Source organism: Fusarium mangiferae, assembly GCF_900044065.1.
Source record: "Fusarium mangiferae strain MRC7560 genome assembly, contig: FMAN_scaffold004, whole genome shotgun sequence".
In the NCBI taxonomy this organism is placed as follows: Eukaryota; Fungi; Ascomycota; class Sordariomycetes; order Hypocreales; family Nectriaceae; genus Fusarium; species Fusarium mangiferae.
The window spans coordinates 2,278,885-2,305,337 of NW_024573924.1; the positions used below are offsets into that span (position 1 = coordinate 2,278,885).

At 50.7% G+C, this 26,453-nt stretch overlaps 9 protein-coding genes across 9 annotated transcripts; 5 read left to right on the plus strand and 4 right to left on the minus strand.

Annotated features, from left to right (window-relative positions):
• Nucleotides 1-434: 434 nt before the first annotated feature.
• Nucleotides 435-8,536, plus strand: FMAN_09274 (uncharacterized protein; the record flags this gene model as incomplete). Its single annotated transcript, XM_041830096.1, has 2 exons — nucleotides 435-476; nucleotides 1,463-8,536. The coding sequence occupies 2 exons, from the start codon at nucleotides 435-437 to the stop codon at nucleotides 8,534-8,536; spliced, it is 7,116 nt and encodes a 2,371-aa protein (XP_041680794.1).
• A 691-nt stretch (nucleotides 8,537-9,227) lies between these two features.
• On the minus strand, nucleotides 9,228-11,400 carry FMAN_09275 (uncharacterized protein; the record flags this gene model as incomplete). The annotated part of the gene is made up of 4 exons (XM_041830098.1): nucleotides 9,228-9,473; nucleotides 9,527-10,053; nucleotides 10,110-11,091; nucleotides 11,167-11,400. The coding sequence occupies 4 exons, from the start codon at nucleotides 11,398-11,400 to the stop codon at nucleotides 9,228-9,230; spliced, it is 1,989 nt and encodes a 662-aa protein (XP_041680795.1).
• A 698-nt stretch (nucleotides 11,401-12,098) lies between these two features.
• Nucleotides 12,099-13,247, plus strand: FMAN_09276 (uncharacterized protein; the record flags this gene model as incomplete). The annotated part of the gene is made up of 4 exons (XM_041830099.1): nucleotides 12,099-12,383; nucleotides 12,443-12,644; nucleotides 12,704-13,029; nucleotides 13,086-13,247. The coding sequence occupies 4 exons, from the start codon at nucleotides 12,099-12,101 to the stop codon at nucleotides 13,245-13,247; spliced, it is 975 nt and encodes a 324-aa protein (XP_041680796.1).
• Nucleotides 13,248-14,025: 778 nt separating this feature from the next.
• On the plus strand, nucleotides 14,026-14,783 carry FMAN_09277 (uncharacterized protein; the record flags this gene model as incomplete). The annotated part of the gene is made up of 3 exons (XM_041830100.1): nucleotides 14,026-14,133; nucleotides 14,189-14,268; nucleotides 14,315-14,783. 3 exons carry the CDS (start codon nucleotides 14,026-14,028, stop codon nucleotides 14,781-14,783), a joined length of 657 nt encoding a protein of 218 aa, XP_041680797.1.
• Nucleotides 14,784-15,118: 335 nt separating this feature from the next.
• On the minus strand, nucleotides 15,119-15,457 carry FMAN_09278 (uncharacterized protein; the record flags this gene model as incomplete). Its single annotated transcript, XM_041830101.1, has 1 exon — nucleotides 15,119-15,457. One exon carries the CDS (start codon nucleotides 15,455-15,457, stop codon nucleotides 15,119-15,121), a length of 339 nt encoding a protein of 112 aa, XP_041680798.1.
• A 234-nt stretch (nucleotides 15,458-15,691) lies between these two features.
• Nucleotides 15,692-16,132, minus strand: FMAN_09279 (uncharacterized protein; the record flags this gene model as incomplete). Its single annotated transcript, XM_041830102.1, has 1 exon — nucleotides 15,692-16,132. The coding sequence occupies one exon, from the start codon at nucleotides 16,130-16,132 to the stop codon at nucleotides 15,692-15,694; it is 441 nt and encodes a 146-aa protein (XP_041680799.1).
• A 2,978-nt stretch (nucleotides 16,133-19,110) lies between these two features.
• FMAN_09280 (uncharacterized protein) lies at nucleotides 19,111-23,229 on the plus strand (the record flags this gene model as incomplete). The annotated part of the gene is made up of 1 exon (XM_041830103.1): nucleotides 19,111-23,229. The coding sequence occupies one exon, from the start codon at nucleotides 19,111-19,113 to the stop codon at nucleotides 23,227-23,229; it is 4,119 nt and encodes a 1,372-aa protein (XP_041680800.1).
• Nucleotides 23,230-24,191: 962 nt separating this feature from the next.
• FMAN_09281 (uncharacterized protein) lies at nucleotides 24,192-25,118 on the plus strand (the record flags this gene model as incomplete). The annotated part of the gene is made up of 4 exons (XM_041830104.1): nucleotides 24,192-24,309; nucleotides 24,359-24,530; nucleotides 24,590-24,737; nucleotides 24,789-25,118. 4 exons carry the CDS (start codon nucleotides 24,192-24,194, stop codon nucleotides 25,116-25,118), a joined length of 768 nt encoding a protein of 255 aa, XP_041680801.1.
• A 133-nt stretch (nucleotides 25,119-25,251) lies between these two features.
• Nucleotides 25,252-26,180, minus strand: FMAN_09282 (uncharacterized protein; the record flags this gene model as incomplete). The annotated part of the gene is made up of 2 exons (XM_041830105.1): nucleotides 25,252-26,031; nucleotides 26,082-26,180. 2 exons carry the CDS (start codon nucleotides 26,178-26,180, stop codon nucleotides 25,252-25,254), a joined length of 879 nt encoding a protein of 292 aa, XP_041680802.1.
• Between the last annotated feature and the right edge of the window lie 273 nt (nucleotides 26,181-26,453).

Consider the following 26,453-nt stretch of genomic DNA (forward strand, 5'->3'; position numbering starts at 1 on the left):
GAATCCACTTGTCCACTGACTTATCCCAAGATGGATGGGACAGTCGACAGTGCAGGCATGTTCACCCTCGAACCATGGAAGAAGAAATAGAAGAGTGTTGGAACCCGGACTCAACAGTACTGTCGCGTACTGATACAGGCACTGGCGGCCAGCAATGCAATACCTGCTGCTCTACTCCGTAGTTTGGAGGTCGTACATCATGAGCAAATGAAGAGAAGCCTTATTAGTGACAACGACGTAGCCACCGGCTGCACCTGTTGTAGTGCTCTAGAATTCTGAGGACGGGTTGTGTTGAAACTGCTAGTTACTAAGGTACATGTGAAAATGAGGAGAGATACACTATCAAAGCGTAATTCGCAACGCAGACAAAACGTATTCCCTACCAACCTACTCCGTATCGTCTGTCGAGTTCTTCGGTTCGAAATTCTCCCAAGATGCCAGGGGCCCTTGGCGAAATTACGTCGTGGCCAGTGCGGGTACCGACTGGAGCGGGTCTCATTACAGAATAGCTCCCCTTTGGAGATGTTCCCTGTGGACGAGGCTACAGCGACTCTCCCAAGTGGCCAACTGTTCAGTGTCTGAATTGGATGATTTGCTGTCAATCCTTGTGCTCAACAGCGTCACCAAAGAGGAAAAGCTGGGCCAGCACACACGCAGCTGCATGTGCAGGTACAGACAGATGGTACTCGACCCTCTCTTGACTCTACCTAGTCCAAGTTAGCATGAAGTCTTGAGCTGCCTCGTCCACTCATTGTCAAACAAAGCTCTCGAGGGCTCATCTAATCTCATATCGCGCCCCTCGAATGAGAGACATCTTCAATTTGCTCTACTTTTCCTCCTCTCTCACGCAACTTCCTCCTTCCTCCTGTTAATGCTGGCCGCCGAACTTCGCAACTGACAACATTCCCAAAACCCCGATGTGTCCGGCCGGTATCATCCCTTTCTCATATTTGCTGTCTTCTGGCCACTTTTTTCTTCTCATGAAGCTCTTTTCTTAGGTTCTTGGTAGACACTTTTTTTTTCTATTACAGTATTTCGCGCGACACCCCTGGAAGCCAGTTTCCACACCCCGGAAATTTCCCACCTAAATAGCTGTCGAGGCAAACCGTCATTCCGTCCGCCCCCTTAAAGTTGGACAACGCGTCGCGTAGTATTCAAGTATATCTCGACCGTTAGGAATTATCGGCCACGATTACGGTTTCGCAAACCTGTATCCCCTCCCTCAGCCCTTCGAGATCGGCTTTTCAACTGCGCGACCGACCTTGAGAGAAAGGACTGGCTCTATTTGAGACTCAGCTGCAGACATACTCTTAGTCTGCACTGATCTCCCTGGGTGAGTAAACCGAAACACATTTTCCTTATTTTGGTCTTGGACATGTATGAGCTGGCAGAACACACATTCATCTCCAGACGCCACTACATAACTCACAGTTGCTGACCAGGTCCGCCACCAAACAAACAGGCCGCTGTAAAGACGTCTTCTACAACGTTGTCGGCTGCTCCTCCTGGTGCATCCGCACAGGACGGTCACGGAGCCTCATACTCTCGATCCCGCCCTGCCTCACCGGCTTCTCCTACACTTTCGAATACGTCAACTGTTGACGGCGAAGAGGAGGTCGAGTCTTCACCAGTTCTTCCTCCGCTTCAAGCTCCTCGACTTCCAGAAAGAGCTTTACAATTTTTGAGGACACCACCTCCCGACGAAACCCAATTTGGTACTGCCAGCTGGGGCTCTCCCTATCCCCAGTCAGATCGCAACCTTCGTCGTCAGAGCTCCGGAAGTGAAGCCTCGGACGACTCACCAATCCACCACCTGGATATTGAGACCCCTTTCCTACGCCCAATTCCTGATCTGCTACGTTCACAGTCCGACCCGCCAGGCTCTTCGCTGAGTGCTGCCGCCGCCGTCCTCGCGAATCGTGCTCGACGGCAGACTCGTGGTCTTACTGAGGATTGGATACGTACGCACACCACTGACGATCCAAACGAAGAGAGTCGACACTGGTTCAGTGACGGAAGTGGGAGCGAGCACTCTTCGGTGAGCGGCTCTGAACCTGGCTGGTTAGAAGAGGGCGAAGCGCGCACTCCCCGACCCATCCAGAGAACAAGGGATCTGTCTCGAGAAGGATCTGGACACCATCCGCGGGCCAGATCTAGCATCGAGACTCTCCGACCAGGAGATTCTCTCAGTCCCAAAACGGGACAGAACAGCAGTATGGCGACCTCCGAAGCCGCGCCAGTAACGCACGATGCGGCGAGCGACAGGTCTCAGGCCGCCTCCACCCCGGATGTACCTGTCGCAGAAAGTCCAAAGAAGCGTGTCCCCAGTTCTACCGCCAATGGGGAGCCAGCGCTGCCTGCAACACCGATGAAGGGCACCCAAAAACCTCTTCCTAAAGAACCAGCACCAACGCCTCGACTAAAGAAGAAGGTTCCATGGAGAGGCAAGAACATCATGGTTCTCATACCGCGAGACACTGAGCGAGGCCAACCTGGCCATGCGCCCATGCCCTTACGTCAAGATGAGATAGAGAGGATGTTTTCATCTTGGGAAGAGCTTGGATATGACATCTCAGGCTTTGACTTGGAAGTCGAGGGCTATCAGGTTGAAGGCACAGCGGATTCTCAAACCCGAGATTCCTGGCCAGATTTTGATGAGGTGGTTAAAGAGAGGGAAGAGCGCAGCTTCAAGGTTACCCTTCCCGATTTGAATGCTTGGAAAGATTATATGAATGAGCTTCAGGAAGCCAAGTTGCGCGCTCTTGGCGTATCTTTTGGTGATGATGAGCCCGAGCAGCCTTCTGTCTCTCCTGCGACAACAGATCTCAGCCGTCAGCCCTCCGGCCAGTATCCCCCTCTTCCATTTTCTCCCCCTCTACCCACTTCGTCGGCCTCAAGTAACCATGGTATGCCGGGCTTCCAACCAGGCCATTTCGTACGGCCTTCGACGCACAGTCCAGGTCTTTCTCATGGTGCCTCACCACTTTCTTTCGCTGGCATGCCCGGTAAATTCAACCCGCGGCAATCCATTTCGTTCCCTGCCAACAGCTCACCCTTTGGCTTCCAACAACAATCGCCATCCGGTTGGCCAGGGCTTAACCGCCATGATTCGCCTTCTCTCATGGGCATGATGTCTCCTCAGTCCCCCTTCGGAGCAGAGAGCCCTGCTGCCATGAACCTGCACCAGCGTCACCAGTCTCTACAATATCCCATGCTGCCTCATCAGCAATTCTCATATTTGCAACCTGCTCGGAATTCACCTCGCCTGCAAGAGGTCCGCGAAGACGAGGAGGAGCCTGCTAGCAAGAGCCCATCAAGGACGCCTGAACCCTCTCAGCAACAGAACACGGATACTCTGCAGGCCGAGATTGATGATGCGGAGTACCACTTGGAAGAGCAGCTCCGCAACGAACTGGAGCACGAAGATTACAACCCCCAACCCCAAAACGAGCAGCCTGCTACCCTCCCAGACCCGTTTGTCCCGGCTCATGGTCCTCAAGCATCTGGTCAATTCACTGTCCAGGAGCGATTCGCCAGTGAGCAGTCTAAACCCCTGGTTCTGCATCATCCTCGACCTCACAGCCGTGGCCACTCGCTATCACAGGGTTACTTCCGTGATCACAACGAGAACAGCGTCACTGCTGATGAGAGCAATCTCACCAAGTTCAGCAGCCTGAATGAAATCCCAGAGTCCCACAAACCTGATGATGCTTATGAGATTGAGACCAATCCCAGCAATCTGGGCACACCTGTCCAAGAATTTGATTTCCCTGGATTCGGTCACCAGAAAACCTTCTCAACAGCTAGCAACCCATGGAACGATGCTGGCTCAGTCGATAGCGGGAATAAGATGGATCGACGCTCCAGCCATGCCAGCAAACCCTCGCTGTCAAAGCTCAATGTGCAAGCACCTGAGTTCAAGTTCAACCCCACGAGTTCCTTCACTCCTGGCCAGTTTGACTTTGGCGGCAAGAGCAATACCCTCCAACCTGATGCCAGTAGCTTTGAACCGGGAGCTAGTACATTCCAGCCTGGCACAGGAAGTTTCCAACCCGGCGTGGCCAGCTTTCAACCCGGCGCAATTGCTTTCAGACCGGGAGCTAGTACCTTCCAACCAACTGCCAACACCTTCCAGCCTACGGCGAGCACCTTTGAACCTGGCAAATTTCAGGGTGCCAGTTTTGAGGCCTCTGGATTCCAGCCCTCAGGGTTCCAGGCGAACACTCATATTTCTGATACGAATATGTTTACGTCACCTCCTGCAAAACAGCCTGCACATATTACACCTGCCAAAATTAACGTCAATGCGCCGGCTTTCTCCCCAGGCGACAGCTCCTTTAGCTTTTCAACATCAGGCCCTAAATTCAACGTCGCTGCGCCTACATTCACCCCTCACTCTAATGCCTTTACAAGCCCAACCAGTCAGGGCCATGGCAGTATCTTTGGAAGCATTGACCTTTCTTCAAGTGACATGCAATCGAACAAGAAGTCGAAGGCTATCCCCATCAGGAGACCGTCCAGTCAATCATCTGCCAAGTCTGATGAAGCCGAGGTGCAGTTTGATGTTGATGGTCGGCCTTTGGCTGATGAGAACAGAGTCAAGCGAGCACGTAGCTCTGCGCCTGGCGGTGATGATGTGCCATTATTTGCTGAACAACCTACTCAGACCGATGGGTCAGCGGAAGAAACGCAGGAAGCCACACAAGATGACCATGTTCTCCCTGCTGACACGTCAATGTCTTCTATTGTCACCTCGGACCAGATCGATACGAAGGCCACTACAGCCGCCCCGTCTGCGGCGCCTTCAGTTACGTCCACAAACGAGAATAATAACTGGAAGCCATTCGAGTTTGATTCCAACCAGGATATTCAGAACTTTAACGATGCTCGACCATTTGGTGAAGATAACTTCAAGCACGAGCACAAGAAGACTCTCTCTGCCGCTGCTGAACCCTTTCAGCCTGGGGCGAATTCTTATGGAGAAACCACTCAGACTGAAAATGAAGAAGAATCGGACGCCTCTCCCGTGGCCAGCCCGATGCCAGCCCGTGCTCCTCCTGGGGTTAATACTTCTCGTCTCAACACCAGCCAGCCTCCACCAAGAACTGTTTCTAAGGGGCTTGGTGCTTCACGGTTTGCTGATCCTCCTAAGCCTGCTAAGGGTCTCGCTGCATCCCGATTCGCTGGCAGCCCGACTCCCGGTGAGAAGCCTCTTCCCCCTCCCCCCGTCGAAGACGATGTCGTCGAATCAGTGGAGGAAGAGCCTAAGCCTGAGCTGTCTGCTACTGTAACGCATCCTGCTGGTCGTGGCAACAATGAGCCTACATTTGAGGAGATCGACGCCGTTATGGATCAATTCTTTGATGATCCTACGATGGGTGTCAACAAGACTGTCGAAAACTCACAGTGGCAGCAATCTAGCCCAGTTCGCACTCTTGCATCTATGGCTACCTCCTCTCCCTACAAACTGGAACCTGCTGCCGATCAGTATAACCGTGATGAAGCCAGCTTGACGCCTCGGGAGTACCACCCGCTTTCAGACGCTTCTGCTCAGCCGGTACCAAGCACCGAGCTAGAGGACCCATTCCTAGATCCTCCCGGAACACTGATCACTGCCGGTGGTGCTGATGCTGTTGACGGTGAGAGCCTGCCCGCTAGTGACTGGGAAGCCGCCTTTACCGAAGACGAGCATGACAAACTGGAGAGCCGAGCACAGTTCTTCGATGGACGTGTCAATGAAGTTGTTGGAAATCTATTAGCCTCACGCCTGGAGCCTCTGGAGAAGACACTCTTCTCCATCCAGCAAGTCTTGGCGACCCGAGCTCGACGTACACCTTCTTCCCGACGCGACATGCGCAGCGTCTCTGCTGAGCTCCAGCAGAGCGATGCCGATGACGAGGATGAAGAACCCGTTTTTCGTCGCTCGATGAGTCCTCGACGGGACAGACGTCTGGACCAGATTCGGATTGCTGTTATGGAGGGTCTTCAAGCTCAGCAACGCAGCAAGCTTGAGGCATCCCCTGCCCCCCCTTCTGCACCAGCCAGTTCCGAAACACCGGCCACTGCTATCCTTGAGGCCCTCGAAGGACTTAAGCAGGAGGTCACGAACAACGCGAACCGTGATAACGGTCTAAAGAAGATGATCCAAGAAGTCATCGAGGCACGCATACCTGCTGCCCCCAAGTCCGAGGAGGTAGAGAACGCTAAACTCACTGAGCTTCAGGATAAGATTACCGATCTTGAGCAGCGTCTTTACTTTGAGCAGACCAAGGTTGAGAATGAGGTCTCTGAACGTCGGGCGGCCGAGGACTTGGCGTCTGAACTCATGCGTAAGCTTCAAACCGCCGAGACCCGTATTGAGGTCGAGATCATCAACCGCAGCGTTTTCGATCAGCGCGTGGCCGACTTGGAGGAGAGGCTTAGGGGAGCTGAAGAACTCAGCGAGGATTCAGTTCTTGCTCGCCGTGCTGCTGAGGATAAACTTACTGAAGCCCGTGTTCAGCGTGAGGTAGCTGGCGAAGAGGTGGTCCGTCTGCGCGAGCTGATCGAGCAAAGAGATCATAAGTTGCGTTCACTCGAGCAGGCAAATAGCAAAACTGCTATGCGCATTGCCCTCTTGGAGGCTGCTCAGAATAACGCCACCCAGGCTCAGCACGAGGCTGTTGCCAAGTGCAAGGGCATGGAAGTTGAGCTCAAGGATGTTCGACAAGACAATCACCACTGGCGTGCAGAGGCAGAGCGATATGACGAGTCTGCTCGCCAGAAGGGTGCCGAGTTAATCCGTGCTCTCGAAGACAACCAGCATATGCAGAAATCTTTGACTACTCTTACGACACAACTTGAGGAGAATGAACGTGTTCGCGAAATGTGGCGCGGCAAGTTTGTTTCGCTTCAAGAAGACATGGGGCGGGCGGCTCGAGAGATTGCAGAAGATAACGCCCGCCGTATCAAGAAGGATCAAGCTATGCTTGCTAGACAGGAGGTCTTGGATGCTCGTCTTCAGGCTGAGGCTAAGACCCGAGAGCGCTTGGAGATTGAGATGGAGCGTCTGCAGTCGAACGAGCGAGCTGGTATGCGTGCAACTAATGAGTGTTCTCGTCTTGAAGGCATTATTGGCGAACTGAAGACAGAGAACCACAAACTCGAGGAGAAGGCTATGCGTTACCAGCGCGAGTTTGAAGAAGCTCGCGAGTCTGGTATGAGTGAAGTAAAGCGGACCCGCATGGCGTTGCAAACCGAGATCGACGCCGCTAATAACCAAGTCAACTACATCCGCGAGGAGCTCGAGGAGCATAATTCTAAGCTTCGCGCTGAGCTTGATAACGTCAGACTCGAAGTGGATACAGCCAAGGCCCAGAATGAGATGCTTCTTGAAGAGGTTGAGAACAGCAAGACAGCTGAAATCGAAGAGCTCATGCGAAAGCACCAGAATGAAATTGAGGATCTCCAGACACGGTACGAGCGCCGGGTCCACAACGCCCAGGAAGATGCTCACAAAGCCGAACAACACCTTCTGGAGCGACTTAGCCTGTCTACGTCCAAGACCGAGCATCTTCAGGATCGCATCTTACACCTCGAAGATAAGTTGGAGATTGCCAAGCAGGCTGCTGCTGCTGCGGCTCAAGCTGCTAAATCTGCTGGAGCTGATGTCAACATCACTGTCGCCCAGCCTAGACAAGCATCACGAGATCTCGAACCTCCTGAGAGAATCTCTCCCCAGGCTCTTCGTGAATCTATCATGGTTCTCCAGGAGCAACTCCAGGCCCGCGAGCAACGCATTGAGGAGCTTGAACACTCCTTGTCCAAGATGGACCCTGAGGCCTCCACAAAGATTACCAAACGCGATGATGAAATTACTTGGTTACGCGAGCTTCTCGCGGTCAGACATGAGAACCTGCAGGACATTATTGCCGCCCTGCAAAGTGATCGTTTCGACCGTGACGCAGTGAAGGATGCGGCGATTAGACTCAAGGCCAACCTCCAAATGGAGGAACAGGAACGAGAGAGAGCCATGAACGGTGGTTCTGCGATCAACCTACCAAACATCGCTCAGACAATCCAGAACGCTACGCCGCGTGTGGCACAAACTATTGGCCCTCTTGCGGCTGCTTGGGGCAACTGGCGAAAGGGGAACCGCAGTCAACCATCGCTCAGTAGCCTGTCTGGCGTCCTCAGTTCGCCAGCTCCTCGTCGAAACGCGACGCCATCGCGTAGCAACTCGACCTCCCAGAATAACTCGCTGGGTGGCCTCATGACACCTCCCGCTTCTAGTCTTCGTCAAACGCCCCCAGAAGACAATAAGCCTCAGCCTACCGCTTTTGCCAGCACCGGGCGCCGATTTCCATCACAAAGCTATGGTTCTGCACGAGCACGGGGTGCTTCAAACACCTCACATCGAGCAGAGCCCACTGTTGTGACGCCACCGCCTAGGGAGTCGGAAGATGAGCCCATGACTCCCACCATGATGCGAACTAGTGGCTACGATTCGGATGCCCAACCTGGAGACTTTGACGATAACGATTTCTTTGAAGACTGAACGGATTCGAAGACGTATCGGCTTCGGCAGGGGACACTCTGTCATGATTATTTATATTAATTTTTTCCTTTGTCAAAATCATCAACTACGGCCGATGCATACATATATGCGTGTTCACATTATTACACTAGTTTCACCAAGACTGCGAACCTAGAGAGATACCCCCTTTTGGATTGATGTTTATGCCACACAGATTGGGATTATTTGTTCTTTATTTTCATGGAGTCTTTCGTTTGTCTCGCATTGTTCAACTTCATGATGAAGCTCGTGTTTTGGGGGGAGGAGGACTGGTTAATGAAGAAGGCGGCCAAACCTAAACAAGAAAAAGGATTAAATAAACAACGGCTGAAAAATGATAGTGGACCAACAAGTTTTGTTATTTTAGTTATTATACTCACTGTCGTTTGCATAGCGGTGTGATGGACGTCAATTTGGCGCGGTACAGCATCAAAGACGATTGCTCGTTGTACATAATCATAATCTACTCTCAAATGAATTGTTAAACAGATGCGCCAAATTGGGGTGACGCACTGCTGCTACGAAGATGGCGGCACACTTATTTCGAACCAGGCTACAGTCACCAGATAGCTGTGTAGTGGGAATCCTTCTCTTGTTAACATTATGTGACATATAGCTATTAGAATGAACAAACAACCCCCCACGATGTCCAAGACTACTGTTGTTTTCCTTTTCAGTGGTTACTGAGAAGCTTCTCTACCGCCCATTTTACCGAGAAATTCCGCAGGTCTGAATAGTGCTGACCAACTCCGACAAAAAGTACAGGGACGTTTGTCGCGTGAACAAGACTAACAAGAGTGCCGACCATGTCACCAACAGTGTCACACTTAGAGATGATGAAGCCATCAAGTGTGCGAACAGCACCAAAAGCAGCGTTGAAATTGCGTGCTTGAGCGACTGAGTCGGTACCTACAAGAGCCTGAGATTGAAATTAGTTAATGCAGTCTGGGTTTCGAAGAACGGATGACATACCTCGCCAACCATGAGGATCTTGTCAGGTTGAGCAAACTTGGCAAATTTCTCAAGAGAAGACATAAGACGTTGATCGTTATGTCTTCTGCCAGCTGTGTCGATGAGAACGACGTCGTAGCCCTCATGCGCAGCATGGGTCACGGCATCCTTTGCAACCGTAGCAGCATCCTTACCATATCCTTTCTGGTAGAGTTCAACGCGACCACCTTCACGAGCCGTCAACTCCTTGAGGTTGCGGACGTGAACAGCAAGTTGCTCAACAGCGCCTGAGCGGAATGTGTCACCAGCGGCGATCAGAACCTTGTACTTATTCTGGAGGAGGAAGAAGCAAATTTTGGAGAGGTTGGTGGACTTTCCTACACCATTGACGCCCACAATTGACATAACATAGGGACGAGCCTTGCGGAGAGATGTCACTGGGGGAGCCGTGATGGCGTCGATTTCGCGAAGAAGGTCGAGGGATGATGTCGGGGTAAGCATCTTTGTGAGCGAGGCCTCCATGGCGGCTTGAATTCTGGCATTAATACCTGCGAAACTGGTCAGAATAGGGCCAACAGGATATGATAATTGTCCGTCAACGTACTCTCGAAACTACCAGTTTTGACACCAAGCAGTTCCTTCTCGACACCTTCGCATAGACGGACAGCAGCCTCTCGTGCCACGTTCTTCTGAAGCAAGTGCTCCTCCATACCCTTCATAGCCTTGTCGAGATCTTCTTTAGTCAATGTCTTGCCTCCAACAACGTTGCGGAAAAGACCGCTAATAGCGCTGACGCCCGACCCCAAGAGGCCAGATCTGGTCTGTGTCTTTGCTCCCGCTGCTTTCTCTGCTTCTGAAGCTAAGATCTCATGCACCTCGTCACCAAGATCCTTGAGCACGAACTTGCCCTTTGATGTTGAGCCCCATGTGTTGGAGTCAATTTCATCTACAGCTGATGACCGCCCCATTGTCTCAACCTCCGAGTCACTGGTAGCGTGCGTCTTTGCGGAATAGTCAAGCTGGACATCGTCTTCCTCGTCGGCAAAGCCATCGGCGTCCCATTTGCGCCCCTTCTTGGCGACTGCCTTCTTCTTTCGCGGCGCTTCGTCGCCAGAAGACACCGGAGCTGAAGTCTGGTTCTTTGCTTTGCGCGCTCGGCGAGAAATCTTTGCGATAGGGCCGCCCTTTGCGACAAGGAGATGGTTATTCGGTGTTCCGGGTCGTGATCCGTTCGGCGTCAAGGCGGGGGTTGACTCGTCGGCTGAAAGGGCATCCTGGGGCCCATTGAGGTGGCGCCCTCGGTATGTTAGACCTGGCGCAACGGGAGGGTTGTCGCCAGTGTTTCCTGAGATGATTTCTTCTTCTAACGGGACTGCGCCAGCCGTGGTGGTAGTGGAGGGGACCTTAGTACTAGTCTGGTCAAGCTCCTCGAGTTGTACGTCGAAGTATTCATCGAAGGCGTGGCATTCAACGAGGGTAGTATGCGGTTTGGTCAATTGTTCACCGTAGAGGTTGACGAAGATAGTCTTGATATTGTCAACGAGCTTGTCGACCCATGAGAGGTGGAGGAGGGATCTGTAGACGGCCTAAAGAGAGAGTGGAGACGTCAGCGCCGAGGATCGGGGGAGAAGCCATCATGACAAGTAAGGCTCGGGACTCACGACGAAGATAACGCCCAATTCCTTAACCAGAGTCCATTTGAGAGTATGTTGATCGCTCTTGTAGGGAGTGTTGACAGCCGCGGACCTTGAGTCGCTGAGGGCGATAGCGCCGCTCTTCTCCTCGATAAAAGTGTCTGCTATGAAGTTGTTGATGATGGAAGGATTTATGGGAGTATAAGTGCGTGACCAAACGACCACGCCCGAGGTGGTTAATATTTCGAAGGAATCTAACATTTTGCGAGTATCTCTCTTGAACGTTGGACAAGAGGAATGATGATGCTGGTGGGAGAATTAAGGTGCAAGCCAACGTGGAGGCGAATATTCGTTGGTAGATGTGGCTACTCTAGAGCACAGAGTGGGAGACTAATGGGCACGTCTAGTTAAAGATAAGATAAAACCGCTGCACATCAAAAAGAAAGGACAGGGACCCGGACACGCCGTTTGGGCCTAGGCCGTCCTTGGAGGAAGAAAATCCAACCCTAGGAGCAGCCATGTGACGATCATTGAGAGCATGACAATATGGATCAGGTCAACAGAGAATATTCTTGGTTTTACTAGGTAGGTACCTAATGATAAAAAATATCTTCTGAATAAACTCAGGCGCCTCTGCCTTCTCTGTTGGACTCGATGTCGAAACAATCACGTGCGTGGTCCTTCTAACTTAGAAGGAAACAGGGGCTGACGTTGAGCTCCTAATCCTAACTGTGGCAGTGGAGGTTGCCAGGCTGGAGCTCTCCATGATGCTAGCGCCCAATCAGATGAAATCGACACATTTCCTGAACTCGACCTACCAGACACTGAACAAACACCAACTTTACGTTTAACCTCGTCATCAGCCATCACCAACTCGCCTGAACTCACCTCGAGACCTCGAATCGGCGGGAAAAAGCAGAAGAATACACAGCGCATAAAAACACGCACTCTCCTCCGTCATGCAGCGAGCGACATACGCGCAGTCGCCTCCCCTTCACCATCCAGTTCCTCAGCATGTGTCGACCGTCCCTCAATTAAGATCGCCGCCTCCTCCTCCAGGCTCCGCGCAATCACAGCAAGGCTACGCTGCTAACGCGGGAGGAAATCCATATCAGCAGCAGGGAGGCACCAGCGGCAACGTCTTTGGCCAGTATGGCAACTTCATGAACGACCCTACAGCGCAGGTGGCGGCGCAGTTTGGACAGACGGCCTTTAAGCATGGACAGGAGTATATGGAGCAGAACGTGAGTCCTACCAGTAACACGGTGGTCTTGGTGGCACCTGGTACTAACTGCCGCGATAGTTTGGCCGATACGTCAATGTCTCCGCCCTCAAGCATTACTTCAACGTCTCCAACTCATACGTCGTCAATAAACTCTTCCTTGTCCTTTTCCCCTGGAGGCACAAGCCTTGGTCTCGTAAGCAGGCTGTCGGGCAGAATGGACAAGAGGGCTGGTATCTACCCCCTCGAGAAGACATCAACAGTCCCGATATGTATATTCCAGGTGCGTAATGCAAGGTTGGAGACCGCCGGAGTTGGACGAGTTGGCTAATTGTAGTACAGTTATGGCACTTGTGACATACATTCTCCTGTCGACGCTGATCGCTGGCCTCAACAACCAATTCCAACCAGAGCTCCTTGGAAAGACGGCTACAGTTAGTCTAATTGTTGTCATCGTTGAGATCTTCTTCCTGAAGCTGGGATGCTACCTCCTGAGCATCTCTAGCCAATCCCAACTCCTTGACTTGATTGCCTATTCTGGGTACAAGTTTGTCGGGATCATTGTCACTATTGTCGTTGCCGAGATCCTGAACGGCGGCAAAGGTACCGGTGGCTGGGTTGGCTGGTTGGTCTTTGTCTACACCTACCTTGCAAACTCGCTCTTTTTGGTAAATTCCATGATGACTTGGCAACGCAAACATACACTTGCTAACTATTTGCTTAGATGCGATCACTCAAGTACGTCCTCCTGCCCGAAACATCTGCCGGCTCTAGCGGGCCAATGCAGACGGACTCACGGGCGAAGCGCAGCCAACGCACAAAGTTTCTTTTCATCTACTCCTACTTTGTGCAGCTCTTCTTCATGTGGCTTCTCACCAGGGCATAATGAGCGATAGCTCACAATGAATCACATGTGTCCAGGAGATCTGCATTGCACTCAAAAGGGCTCAGACATCTGGGAGATATAAACATTGGTCAACGAACCATGGGGCGGAGACGGTAATGAGGGATGACTGGGGATGTATGATAGCAGCTTGATCTGAACGACGAAGCATAAAAAACGTCAAATGATTTCATTTATTATATCATGAGCTATAGATTTTAATGATATTTGCCTAACGCCATTACACGACCCTCAGGCAGAGAGAAAACACCAGACCTTGATATAGGGTGTTAAAATAAACTTAGCAAACGATATCCTAAATTTATGCAAATTTACCTGAGTGTTTTTGCCATTTAGGATCAAGGTCCTGAGTTTTCTTTCCTTCCCTAGCACGACTACTTACCTGCAGCACATGCGTGTCTTGTAAAGTAAGGGCGCAGTTGATATCAACCAATTAGACATGGCTCGCATCAAACTATATATCTCTCTCCACACATCTCATGAATGATTCATCAGGTCCCTGTCTCTCTTGTTTCATCGAAAAACAACACCGCTTTCACGAGCTGCTTTTGTTAACCCTAAAATCCAACTTGAGTAACCGAAAACATCCCAGCACTCTCAGTACTTGGGTAGAGTGCCCTCAGAAATCTTGGCTCGCCTATCTTAGCGCTGATCTCACTGTCTCAACCAACTTAACACGTCTCTATTCTTATCAACTTTTCAACATCGTCTTCTCTTCCATTCACATGAACCCTTGATTTTCCCTACAATCATAGCAAAAATGGACTATCCTCCCGTGGTCATGGCCACTATTCAGAGTGCTGCTTTGGGCGGCATCGCCAATATCTTGGCTCAAGGCATCTCGGCCTACAGAGCTGGGGTAAATCTGGTATTTACATACGCCTTGGAATGTCTGAATGCTGTTATTGACCATCTTCGTCTAGAATGATATTGTGATAGACTGGATTCCTGTGTTTCAGTTCCTCCTCTTCAACGTTATCTGTACACCACCCAACTTCTACTGGTATGTTTCTTCTTCCCCTTGAAACCTTCAGACTGACAAGCTCCAGGCAAGATTTTCTTGAATCAACGTTTCCCGCTCATCCTGATGAAGTCCCTAAAGCTAAGGACTCCAAGGATGATAAAAAGACTCAACCCAAGCTTTCTATACGGAACACACTTATCAAGTTCTTTCTCGACCAGACTGTTGGTGCTGCTGTGAACACCCTGCTCTTTAGCACGTACACCCATGCGCTACGTTCAGCTATACAACCCGCTCCCGTCATCACCAGTCTCACTAAAGCCATCACGTATTGGACTTCAGCAGGCACTCTGGACTTTGGACGTGTTGACTGGACAGCCGTTTGGGAGGCTTCCAAGGTCGATTTTGCTCCCCTTATATTTGCTGGATGGAAACTTTGGCCCGCTGTCAGCATTGTCAACTTTGCAGCGGTCAAGACTGTTGAGGGACGCAACCTCGTAGGTGCGTTGGCTGGTGTTGTTTGGGGAATTTATATGAGTCTAGTTGCTGCCCAGTAGACCATAGCGATATAGGCTTTAGCAATAGACTCTGGCTAAGCCGAAGCATATAGGGAGACAGACAACAACTCAGCCGAGTATACACGGGATACCGAGAAATGCTCGGTGGGTAGTTCTGATCTTGATGGAGGCAGCAAAACATGAACATGTACGTAACCTCGAAACCTGAAATAAAACTTGTTGTATATTTGGCCGCTCTTCATTCTTTACGCTTGCATATCAAATTCCCAACCTCAAGCGTTCAAATACCCCAAACTACTCACCGACAGAACTTCCTCCAGTCATGCCAATCCCAAAGGGTCAGAGTGTGCTTGAGACGATACATTCTCGACCCCTTATTCGAAAAGTGACTCGCTAACCGAGCAGGAGGAGTCGCTGGCATTTTCAAACAGATCGTCCTCATAACAGTCCTCAAGAGGCACATATTGCTGAGGCATAGAATTGTGCCGAGGAGAGGTTGTGTCTGTGACACCGAGACGTGATGTTCCCCCAAGGGTATGATTGGAGCGAAACCATGGCCTTGAAACACCCCTGGTGCTTGCACTGCCAAAACGTCTCTGGGGAACGAATAGTCGACCACCGGGCGATGGGTCGAATATGGCTGGTTGACCATCGACATTGATCCCAATTGCTTCAATTGGGTGGTTGAACTGGTCAACTATACTCGAGGGCATTGGTGCGACCAGACGGTTTATATCGTCTACTTCCGAGCTTATTACGAGATTGGACACGGGCGATGGCGGGTGTTCTGCCGTGCTTTCACTCTGCTTGGCTGGTCTCGGCGGTGACGTTGGGCGCGCACGAGGTCTTATGAACCAATCTGGTTCTGGTGCCGTGGCAAAGACATCGAACTTGGTGAAGAGGTTGTCGGCAACTTGGTACCAGTGCATAAGCCAGGACCGCATCTTCTAGAGGTATTCTTCGGTTTGCTCGGGCTGCAACATTGTGCAGGAAAAGTTGTAGATGAGTGCCAGTACCCATCTGATATCCTTGGGTAAGTCTTGGCGGGCTTGAATGATGCATGACCATTCGCGAGCTGCCTCGAAAACCGGATCGCCATCGTGTTCAATAGCCCGCAATGGCCTGAGGATGCTAAGATGATCAATGTTCTCACAGCATGGCTGGTAAGCCCGAAGGCCATCGAATGTCATGAACTCCAAAAGAAACATAGTCGGTATGCGAGGATGTTCGATCAAAATAGTTGACAACCTGCGATATGTAATGTGGGTACAAGGTAGCGCATTGTGGTCAGGCATGTCCAGAAAGACGTTAGAATCCAGCATGTCGACAGCCCGGCCTCGAATATCGTTGTTTGTAGTCGGAGGTAATCTCATGCTCTCATGCGCCATCGAAGAAAGTTGGATTGCGGAAGCCTTGAGGTCTTGAGGGTGGATCCAAAAGGCATAAGAATGCCCGTGGAAGAAAACGGCAGCACAATCTCCGCAGAAAGGCTGAATAACAGGTCGAGTTGTCCATATGGCATGATGACATTCGTGGACTGGACAGAAGTACTATACCCGTCGCCCAGTGAAAAGGCCATAGTGAGACAATCGATGGCGCTCAAGGACATCGTGAGTGTCGGTGGTGACGGAGAAGCACTCGCACATTGTGATAGAATGAAAGCGAAAGATGATGATTTGAAAGGATTTCCCGCGAATTAGTGCTTGTTTTCAAAACGAAAGATTGTCAGATATTTCGTAAGGTTGAACAGGATAGCAGTTGGATGTTGTCAGTCGAAAACCACCAAGGTATGCCAATAGGCCTATATAGAGTCCCTAAGCTTAGGGTCCGAGGCAACAGGGCTTACCTACCTAGCACCTATATTCTGTAGGCTCAGCAGATGGGTGCGATATCCACCAAGGCACCTCAGGCTTGGAAGGATCCATCTGTAGTGTCAAGCAGGAACCATTGACGCCCATCGGACAATTAATAAAGGCCCAAGAGCCAGGTTGTTGGGCCAGGCGCCTCTTGATACCAGGTCAGCCCGGATACTGTACCTGCTCTAAACGCGCCACGCAGAAGCCATCGTGGAGTCTACCTCAGGCAAGGCGCCTAGTACCTAGGTAGGTAAGTTATCGATCGGGAGATAGCTGCCAAGGCAGGTAGGCATTTACCAACCATCAAACTGGAAGGTCAGATCTGATAATGGCTACCAAGAGATCTCGCCAAGCGTTTTGGCAGATCAAGCCCTTGGACTGTTGAATATGTTATCCAATGCTACCTAAGCTAGTCCACTGACTTGCCAAAGATTGGAAGAGATCGCTGCTCGTACGGCATTCACGTCTCTGCCCTAGGCTGTAGCAACTCAACAACTACGGATAGAATACGCAGAATTCATCCATGGAACCTTTGCGTCTGTGGTGGGCCAGGCCATCGCGGAGTCCCCCTACCTACTTGAGATACCAGCATTTCTGAGCAGCGGCCAAGTCCAACTTGGGACTGGAAATCGAAGCTTGTTGACTAGCACGGTACCGAGAGCTTGGTGAGTTCGGGAGATGCGCAAGCACCCGAGTGCGAGCCAAACTCAAACAGGTAGGATAAGCAATGTGCACGAGGATGACAGTTGTCACCCGAAAAGCTAGTAAACTTACTCACCATCCATCATCATTGATCGATCGATTTGATGCCCACGCTGTGTGAGACAAATTCCGAGATCGGTGGGTGCAAGCATGCCAAGGCGTCGGCTGCGCACATCGTAACGTGCCTTCGAGATAATATCCCGATCTCAAATTGGCCGATACGAAGATGGCTTCCCTGCTTCCAACACGGACAGCTCATGGCTGCAATGCTCTTAGCGCTGAAGCACGGCTGAGAGACAGTCTAGGTACCCAGGTAGGTAGGTAGTAAGTAGTTTTTGCCTCCGTAAGCTGCATGCCGTGGTGTTGCGCTACACGCACATAGTTCCGTTTTGCATCAAAAACCACATACCTAGTGTCGACGCAGCGAATCAGATATCGTAGTTAGCGAGGTGCAGTTGCATGCTTTTCGGCTATCGTCAGGCTCAAGTTGGCTTTGTCCGTCTTGCAATTGCAATGCATGCTGTTTCTTCTTGTGTGTATTTGATAGCCAACATCGTCTTTGTTGCAATGGCAGGAGTTCAAGTTACGAGCGTTTGGATTAATCGCACTCAACATGGCATTATTGTGCTTGGTTGAATCCTTGAAACAACTATGGACCAGGATCCTCTCCATGGGGTTTTGTCTCATCGAATTTCTCTTGTAAAATTCGCTCAGTTGAAACATCTCGAGTCATGGCACCGGCAACTTTCATTTTCGGTCACTTTCGACACCATCTCCTAGACATTGCCATCCCAACAATGTATGCCAGAAAACAGGTTCCATTTCGGGGATGGCCTCTCTTTCTCCTTCTGCTTTTGCCCATGGCGCCTCTTTCAATGAAGCTGGTTTTCTTTCATAGGCCACCGGAGCAATTATTGCTTAGCCTCTCTAGCCTCTCAACCCCCAGCCCCCATCTCTACTTGATCTCCAGTATAGTGCATGGCGTGTCTTAGCGTGTCTGGTCTGTAAGGGGGTTATTTCAGGCAAGTCCGAAAAACTACGGTGAGGTCTTCCTGATCTATTTGGAGAATCAGACTGATTTGTATGAATGACCTAGAGTTTCACTATGGCGAGTATCGCATAGAGCGGCTCTTATTCAGTGTCATATGAGTAAGAAGAAATCGAAGCTTGATTTAGAACCTGGAATCCAGGAATCCGCCGGCAGCCAAGAACCAAGAAGCAGGTACTGTAGTGGAGACAGCCACTAAAATGACCGTTCCTCTTTTGGTGGAAAAAGCCACTAAATTTTGTCATTCATCATTCATCACCCACTAACAAACTCGTCCATCCACTCAGGCTTCTTCTGCAGCAGGGCGCAAGGCATAAGAGACCCCACCAGGGCACATTACAGGCTTACAGTAGATCCCCAATCCTAGCACCTGCTTGGCGCTGGCGATTCAGAACTTCCCGTCCCGTACCAACCAAGGCCAACATAACACGCCCATACCCATTCAATTTCTTCCCGGCCACGACAAGACGATGGCTTCATGTTCTTCTTTGGGCTGAACGGACCCGAGCCTTTCTTTTCGCTTCTAATTACACGTCACTGATCGCGTGCGACTTCGACGACCTCGATCATCACTGAGATCCCACCTCAAGGCCCCTCCAGTTTGCGACTGCAATGACGACACAAAATACGACCAATACCTCACCTCTCTCTCGATCTTAGGGCGCTCGCCGTCCACTTCTTCAGTAGTTGCTGAGCCGTATCGATTTCTGCCAGCCCTCATAGTCTCATAGTTTGGGCTTTGGCATGATCATACTGCTCAATGCCGCCTCCAGCTCTTCAACACCTCGGTCTTATCGACCTTGTCGCTTCTGACCCTCGACCAACATTTGTCGTTGCATTGCCCGAGCAGACATCCTCCAATATATCCCATTATTCGGCCGACATCCTGTATCGAAACCCTGCCTTGCAGAACTCTTATACCCTCGACCACTCTATTGCCTCTATCCCTCAAGATGTTTCCCACTCGCCGTTCTGGAACTGGGTCACCAGCCCGCCGTCTGCGCCAACGTCTCACACAGATGCCACAGGTCCTGCACCAACAAATACGCAACACTCACTTCCATATCTTGGTGTTTACTGGACGCGAAGCATAGTTCTGGGTCAATGGGTGGTGATGAGTGGAAATGAAACGCCTCCTTCGTCAGAGCCCCCGCGCAAAGTTCGAATAGAGGGAAAGGAGGGTGAGACAACTAGAAGATATCCCCAAAAATCGCCACTGGATAATGCGCGTTTACCGTCCCGAAAAAAGTCGGAGAGCAAAACTCCACTGCATTATCGCGATGAATCAAACCCAGGGCTCATGGTTCCCGTCTCCGACTCCGAAGCAGAGCCATTTCTTGACGTGGTTCAAAATGTGGATTGGGAGTCGACATTTCTGGGACCCATGTCAGATTGGCCCGCTCAACTTCAGCATACATTTAATCAGCTCGTCTCAGATTCGCGACCAGTGGCGCTCTATTGGGGTTCCGAGTATGTCACGATTTACAATGAGGCCTTTTCAAAATACTGTGGCGCTCGACATCCTGGACTTTTAGGACGACCAGCGCCAGAAGCTTGGCCTCATCTTAAGACTAGACTGGATGAAATGACGGCTTCGCCATCGAAAAACTATTCGAATGCTGAGGATGAGTCCAAATTTTTCATCCCCTTGGCAGACGGCTCACATGAAGAGACATATGTCAAATCTTCTATGGTCCCCATTGTCTACGACAAGAAATGCCTGGGAATCCAGCACTCGCTACTCGAAATGACCTCAAGACGACTTTGGGAGCGAAGGATGAAAATGCTTATTGATCTCGGTGAGGCTCTTGTCTCTACGAAGGATGCCAAGTCGTACTGGTCCAGGACGATTGAGGAACTAGAACGCTGGAGTCCTACCTACGATGTCCCATTGGCCTTTTTGTACTCCGTGGCAGACGACGAATCCGACATTACCCTTTCAAAATATGATTGCCCCAAGATTTGTCATCTTGAGGGCTCACTGGGCGTGCCAGAGGGACATGCGATTGCTCCTCAGGTCCTCAGCCTCAGTGAAACAGATGAGGGGATGGCTTCTGTCATGAGGAAGTCGTTGGACCACCGTCAACCAATTCTTTTGCAGACAAAGGACGACACATTGCCAAAAACCCTGTTGCACGGTCTAGCATGGCGCGGCTTTGGTGACCCTTGCCAAGCTGCCATCGTGTTGCCTATTCGTCCAACTAAAGAAGAAAACGCTATGGGTATTCTGTTCCTAGGCTTGAATCCTCGACGCCCATACGATAACGATTATCGGCAATTCATATCCTTGTTGAACCAGAAGCTTACGAGCTCCCTTGCTTCCACAGTTCTCTTGGAAGAGGAGGCCCGGCGGCGGCGCAACATTACCGAGCAGGCTGCCTACGATAATGCCATGCTTAAGCAGCGACTAGAATATCAAACCGAACAGGCAGAGAGATCCATGCAAACGTTTACCGCAGTCGCAGACTTTATCCCCGTGGGTATGTGCTTTGTGGATGTCGAAGGTAATATCACGTTTGCCAATGATGCCTGGCATCGTATCACCGGATGTCCAAGAGGACCAATTGTGCAAAGCGCACTTCTCGAGTCAGTGCTTGAGGAAGATAAGCAAAAAGTTATACAAGCATACAAAGACGTCCAGAAAGTCGACACTGTTACTTTCGAATACCGCATCGCCCGAAACGGTAACACAGCGGACTCCAAGAGCTTCAAGTCTTCTACAAGTTCTTTATCTTCAAACGGTGAAAGAGTCTTGCGTCATATCCTGGCTTCTACGAAGGCCGAGAGAGCTCCAGATGGCAGTGTCATTCGAATTCTTACTTGCCTGACTGATGTAACGGTACAAAAAGACACGGCCGAGGAGGCGGTCCAGAGGGCACAAGAAGCAGAGAATCTAAAGCGTCTCGCCGAGTTTGCCACGGTTGGAATGTACGATGTCAGCATGGATGGAAGACTGCTTAGCGCGAACAATCTTTTCTGGGAACTGACAGACTTAGAAAAGGTTGATCTCACCAAGACCGACGTGAGACCTTGGCCAGAATGTGTTGTGAAGGAAGATTTGCATATCCTACAGGAAAGCCTCGATAAGCTAGTCGTATCAGGACGAACTGAAACGGCCGAGTTTCGACTCCGGAACGGCTTGGTGACAGAGGACAGCAACGGGAATTCAGCTGTGGCCCCACGATGGGTGCTTGCTACGTTCATGCCAGTTAGAAGCTCTGACGGTGTGATTCAATCCTTTACCGGCTGCCTGAGCGACGTTTCGATACAGAAATGGCAATTGGAGCAAGAGAAGCTTCGCAAAGAAGAGGCGATCGAGTCGAAGCGTCAGCAGGAAAACTTCATCGACATGACCTCACACGAGATGCGGAATCCATTAAGCGCTATTCTTCACTGTACCGACGCAATCATTGCCTCTCTTGCAAGAGTACAAGACATCAGTGACAACTCTGCCCCTCTTACACCAACACGAAGCGGCTCTCAAGGCGATGAGAGAAGTATTGGCGAAAGATCCGTTGAGGAGAAGAAGCTCTTGGAAGACAGCATCGAAAACGCCGAGACCATTGTGACGTGCGCTCAACACCAGAAACGCATTGTCGATGACATTCTCACAATGTCTAAACTTGACTCCAAGTTATTGGCCGTAACGCCCTGCACGGTAGATCCGATCCAGATTGTGAATGGCGCTCTCAAGATGTTTGAAGTGGAGGCTCGGCGTGTAGATATTGAGCTGACCTCTTACGTCGACAAGTCGTACAAGGATCTCGCATATGACTACCTGGACTTGGATCCAAGCAGAGTTCAGCAAGTTTTGATCAATCTCCTCACGAACGCGCTGAAGTTCACCAAGTCTGGCACTACCCGGCATGTCACTGTCGGGGTTAAAGGGTCTCTGGAACCACCCGGAGAGGCCATGACAGTGGTTCAGTTCATTCCTCGATTCTGCGATGTTTCAGAGGAATACGACCAACCCGCGCTTAAGGGACGTACTCGTCCTGTGTATCTCTTGTTCGAGGTAAAGGATACGGGCCAGGGTTTGACGGTCGAAGAGATGGGCAGCCTCTTCAATAAGTTCGTTCAAGCGAGCGCCAAGACGCATACCAAATACGGAGGATCAGGACTTGGGTTGTTCATTTCCCGGCGCTTGACAGAACTCCAGAACGGTGCGATTGGGGTCTCCAGTCAACCTGGCGTGGGATCAACGTTCGCGTTCTATATCGAGGCTTTTGTGCCAAGCGAAGCCTCCCGGAATGAAGCACTCGCTGCCGCGGCTGCAGCCAGGTTGATTACCGGTGCTGACGGTGCTGAAGCTGATGGCAAACGACCCTGTCGAGATATTCGCTTGCAGAAGCATCAAAACCCAGGAGGAAATGTTCGGCTTGATGGGATTTTGGTTGTCGAAGACAACCTGATCAACCAGCAAATCACGAGACGCGGGTTGACGGACAGAGGCTACATGGTAGATGTTGCTAATCATGGAATTGAAGCCCTCGACAAGCTGAAACACAGGCAAGGCGGTACCCCGGGACTTGGCCTCAAGGCAGGCAGTAGTCGCTCGGGGAGGAGTAACATGAACCCGCTACCTATAGCTATCAATCTCGTTCTTATGGATATCGAGATGCCGATCCAGGATGGGTTAACGTGCACGCGAACCATTCGCGAACTAGAAGCGGAGGGGGAAATCTTCTGTGCGTCTGGAGGCCGCATTCCCATCATCGCTGTTACGGCCAATGCACGGCCGGAACAGGTTATGGAAGCCAAGCAAGCTGGGTGTGACGACGTTATGGTAAAGCCATACAGGATACCAGAGCTCATTGAGAAGATGCAAGTGGTGGTACGACGGATGGGAGGACTCAGCCCGAACTCCCCAGTGAGATGATTGGTATTATTTAGAGGGCTGGAAAACAGCTACAGCCCAGGTGGGATTTCATTTCGACTCACGAATGCTGGCGTTGGCCAAGGTCAGGGGCCGTATGCGGAATAGAGACGGGAGCATCATGTAGTTGATCTCAAACTGTCTGGAACAGGCTGAGACAGGTTGAATGACCAACCGAAACATGGTGGGTAAATAAAAAGATGGCATAAGAAGGCGTTCTGGCACATAAGTGCATACGCACAGCGGAGTTTTGGTCATTTGGCTTGAGGATATATCGTATATCATGGCATGGGACAGCGTTGAATGGGCAATGGCCGACCACCTTTTAGGGAACGGTAATTCTGGTGAATGGAATTTAAGAGCAAGGCGATAGCACTTTTTTAAGACTTGGATTCAAAATAAAACAAAACGTATCAGTCATGATCAGAGTAATTTTTGCTGTTGTGAGTTTATGTCGATGGGTAGGTAGTGTTATCTGCGCATCTGTTGATGGCGATGATGTTCCCCCACCCGGGCCGGATGGGGCCGCTGGCCGGTACCTACCTTGCCCTACATAGTACGTAGGGAGGAAGATGATTGAATAACAATTCAATCGAGCATGAGGTCTTGAAACTGAGATACATGCATGTAAATGCGTCAATGGAAAAGAACCTTGTGATTACATGAATAGGTAGGTAGGTACCTAGCCAGTCTCAAGAGTGCATCGTGACATCATTGGTCCTTGCCCCTCCTCTCCTCCCGTACCTCCCCGCAATCGAGGAATCAACCATTTTAATTCCGTCACTTTCTATAATCACATTATCGACAATTTTCTTTCTCACTTGCTACCTGCAGAACAAGCCCTGTAAGTCGTTGATCTCCTCTTACCGGTTAAAAACCGACCGTTGTCAACCTCGAGACTCAGCTAACCAGAGAACTCATCCATTAGGCGCACTCCCAGCAATTGCCATTCTAATTCATCCATCATGACGACTATGCCCGCATCTCACGGCCACAACGAGGCCTGCTGCAACATACCTCCTGTTATTTCCAAGGGATACGAGGCAAAGGGGACTTATAAGGAGATCGGAGGCTACAAGACTTGTAAGACGACTCCTGGCACGCATGAAGAGACAACAATTAACTTGGGCAGATGTTACTGGTCCCGTCGACGCTAAAAAGGCCATTGTCGTGATCTACGACATTTTTGGATACTTCGATCAGACTCTTCAGGGAGCTGACATTCTCGCCTTTAGTGATGCTCACCAGAAGTACAAGGTCTTTATACCTGACTGGTTCAAGGGCAGCCCCTGCCCCATTGAGATGTAAGAGCTCCCATCATCATCTGTTCGTAGAGCCTCATTAACCGCTAATTTGATATCAGCTACCCTCCCGACAACGACGACAAGAAGAAGCAGCTTGGAGACTTCTTCGGCACATATCCTCCCCCCAAGGTTGCCGGCCAAGTTCCTGACTATGTAAAGGCTGTCAAGGACCAGGACTCTTCCATCGAGAAGTTTGGAATCATCGGAGTGAGTGCCATCTGGTTGCAGCTGTGTTTCAGTACTGACAAGTCTAAATAGTATTGCTGGGGTGGCAAGGTCGTTGCTCTCAGCGTCAAGGCAGACTCTAACCCCTTCTCCATTGCCGCCCAGATCCACCCCGCCATGGTAGATGCTTCCGATGCCGAGGGCCTTTCGGTCCCTACCATGCTTCTTGCATCCAAGGAGGAGCCCGATGAGGAGGTCAAGAAGTTTGAGGACAACCTCAAAGTGGCCAAGCACGTAGAGACCTTCAAGGACCAGATCCACGGCTGGATGGCCGCTCGTGCCGATCTCAGTGACAACCGTGTCAAGGAGGAGTATGAAAGGGGCTACAAGACAGTCCTTGAGTTCTTTGGTAAGAACTTCTAAAGGTGGAAATGTGATATTCATCTATTGAGATGCGAGATGTAACTAGCCTATGAGAAATGAACAAAGAAAATAAAAGTCATTGTTTTCAGACAATTGCGCTTGCGTTTCTCATTATTCATAAAACGTTCTATAATCATGGTTTAGATGCCTTTTCACCAAATGCCAATATTTCCTCCATATCAAGACTTTGAAACTCTCCGAGCTCTACCCTCTCCCCATTATCACCGTTTCTTATAGCTGTGGAGACCATATATTCCTCGAGTAGCGGCATCAGTCTCACGTCCACGCCTTCAACCTTCTTGCCTCTCAGTCGAACCTCTTGGGCCTCCTTCATGTCTTCTGGCGGGGCAAACTTGTGCATCTCTAGGTCTTTCAACCAGCTTGCCAGAAGAGCGTCCCCAGTCATCTTGACATAGGCTTCACGGAGACACCATAGTGCATAAAAGTAGCGCAATGCACGATCTCGTCCTTGGACGGTAGGAACAGGGTTCATGCTCTTAAGCGCTGAGACTTCTCCCGCTCCAAAGACATCGGCATGAATGTCAACGAAACTTGCCCACCCATCTTCTTCCAAGCTACTCAGATCTCGATCTCGCCGCTCTGACGGACAGACAACATCAACTCCCACGGCAAGGCCCTTTGGCGGATCGCGGACGGCCAGAAAAACCGCGAGACCGGCCTGATGCGAGACGTTAAAGATCAGCGGCTCATCGCCGCTTGGCAAAACAAACACGGGCTTAGTACGAGAATCTCGCGTAGTCTTGGCCTGGAACCAGGGGACGTGACAGAAGCGAGAGATTGCGTAGCGCTTAAGAAGAGCCGAAGCGAGAGCGAGCTTGGCATCGCGGACGTGGTAGTATCTCAGGACAGAAGATTGTTCCTCCTCGGTGAGAAGTGAGAGTGCACGTGAAGCCTAAGGTATGACATGAGTATCAGGTTAAAGTGGATGACCAGAGCACTTACAGCGGATGTGAGGTCTTTGGTCTTGAGAGCGGAGGGCCAAAGTGGATGAGTGTCGATCACCCATTGGATGACCGTAGGTGAGGATTGGGCCCTACTCATCGTTGCTGCAACTATTGCCTTGGAATGCCGGAGAGCTAGCGTTTCAGGCTTCCAGTGAAAGAGCCATTTGAAGTAGGTGATGGAGTTGAGACGAGACGGTGACAAGACAGGTGAGACTCGGAAGCCGAAAAGACGAAACCGGGCCTGTCGGAGGTGGGGGTCTTGATTACGGGCCGGCCGAAACACGGGCCGGATGAACATTATCATACAGCAACCAAGAAGTATAATAAGAGGCCATGAAGAGAACTTTGAATGTACTCTACAGGCTCTCAT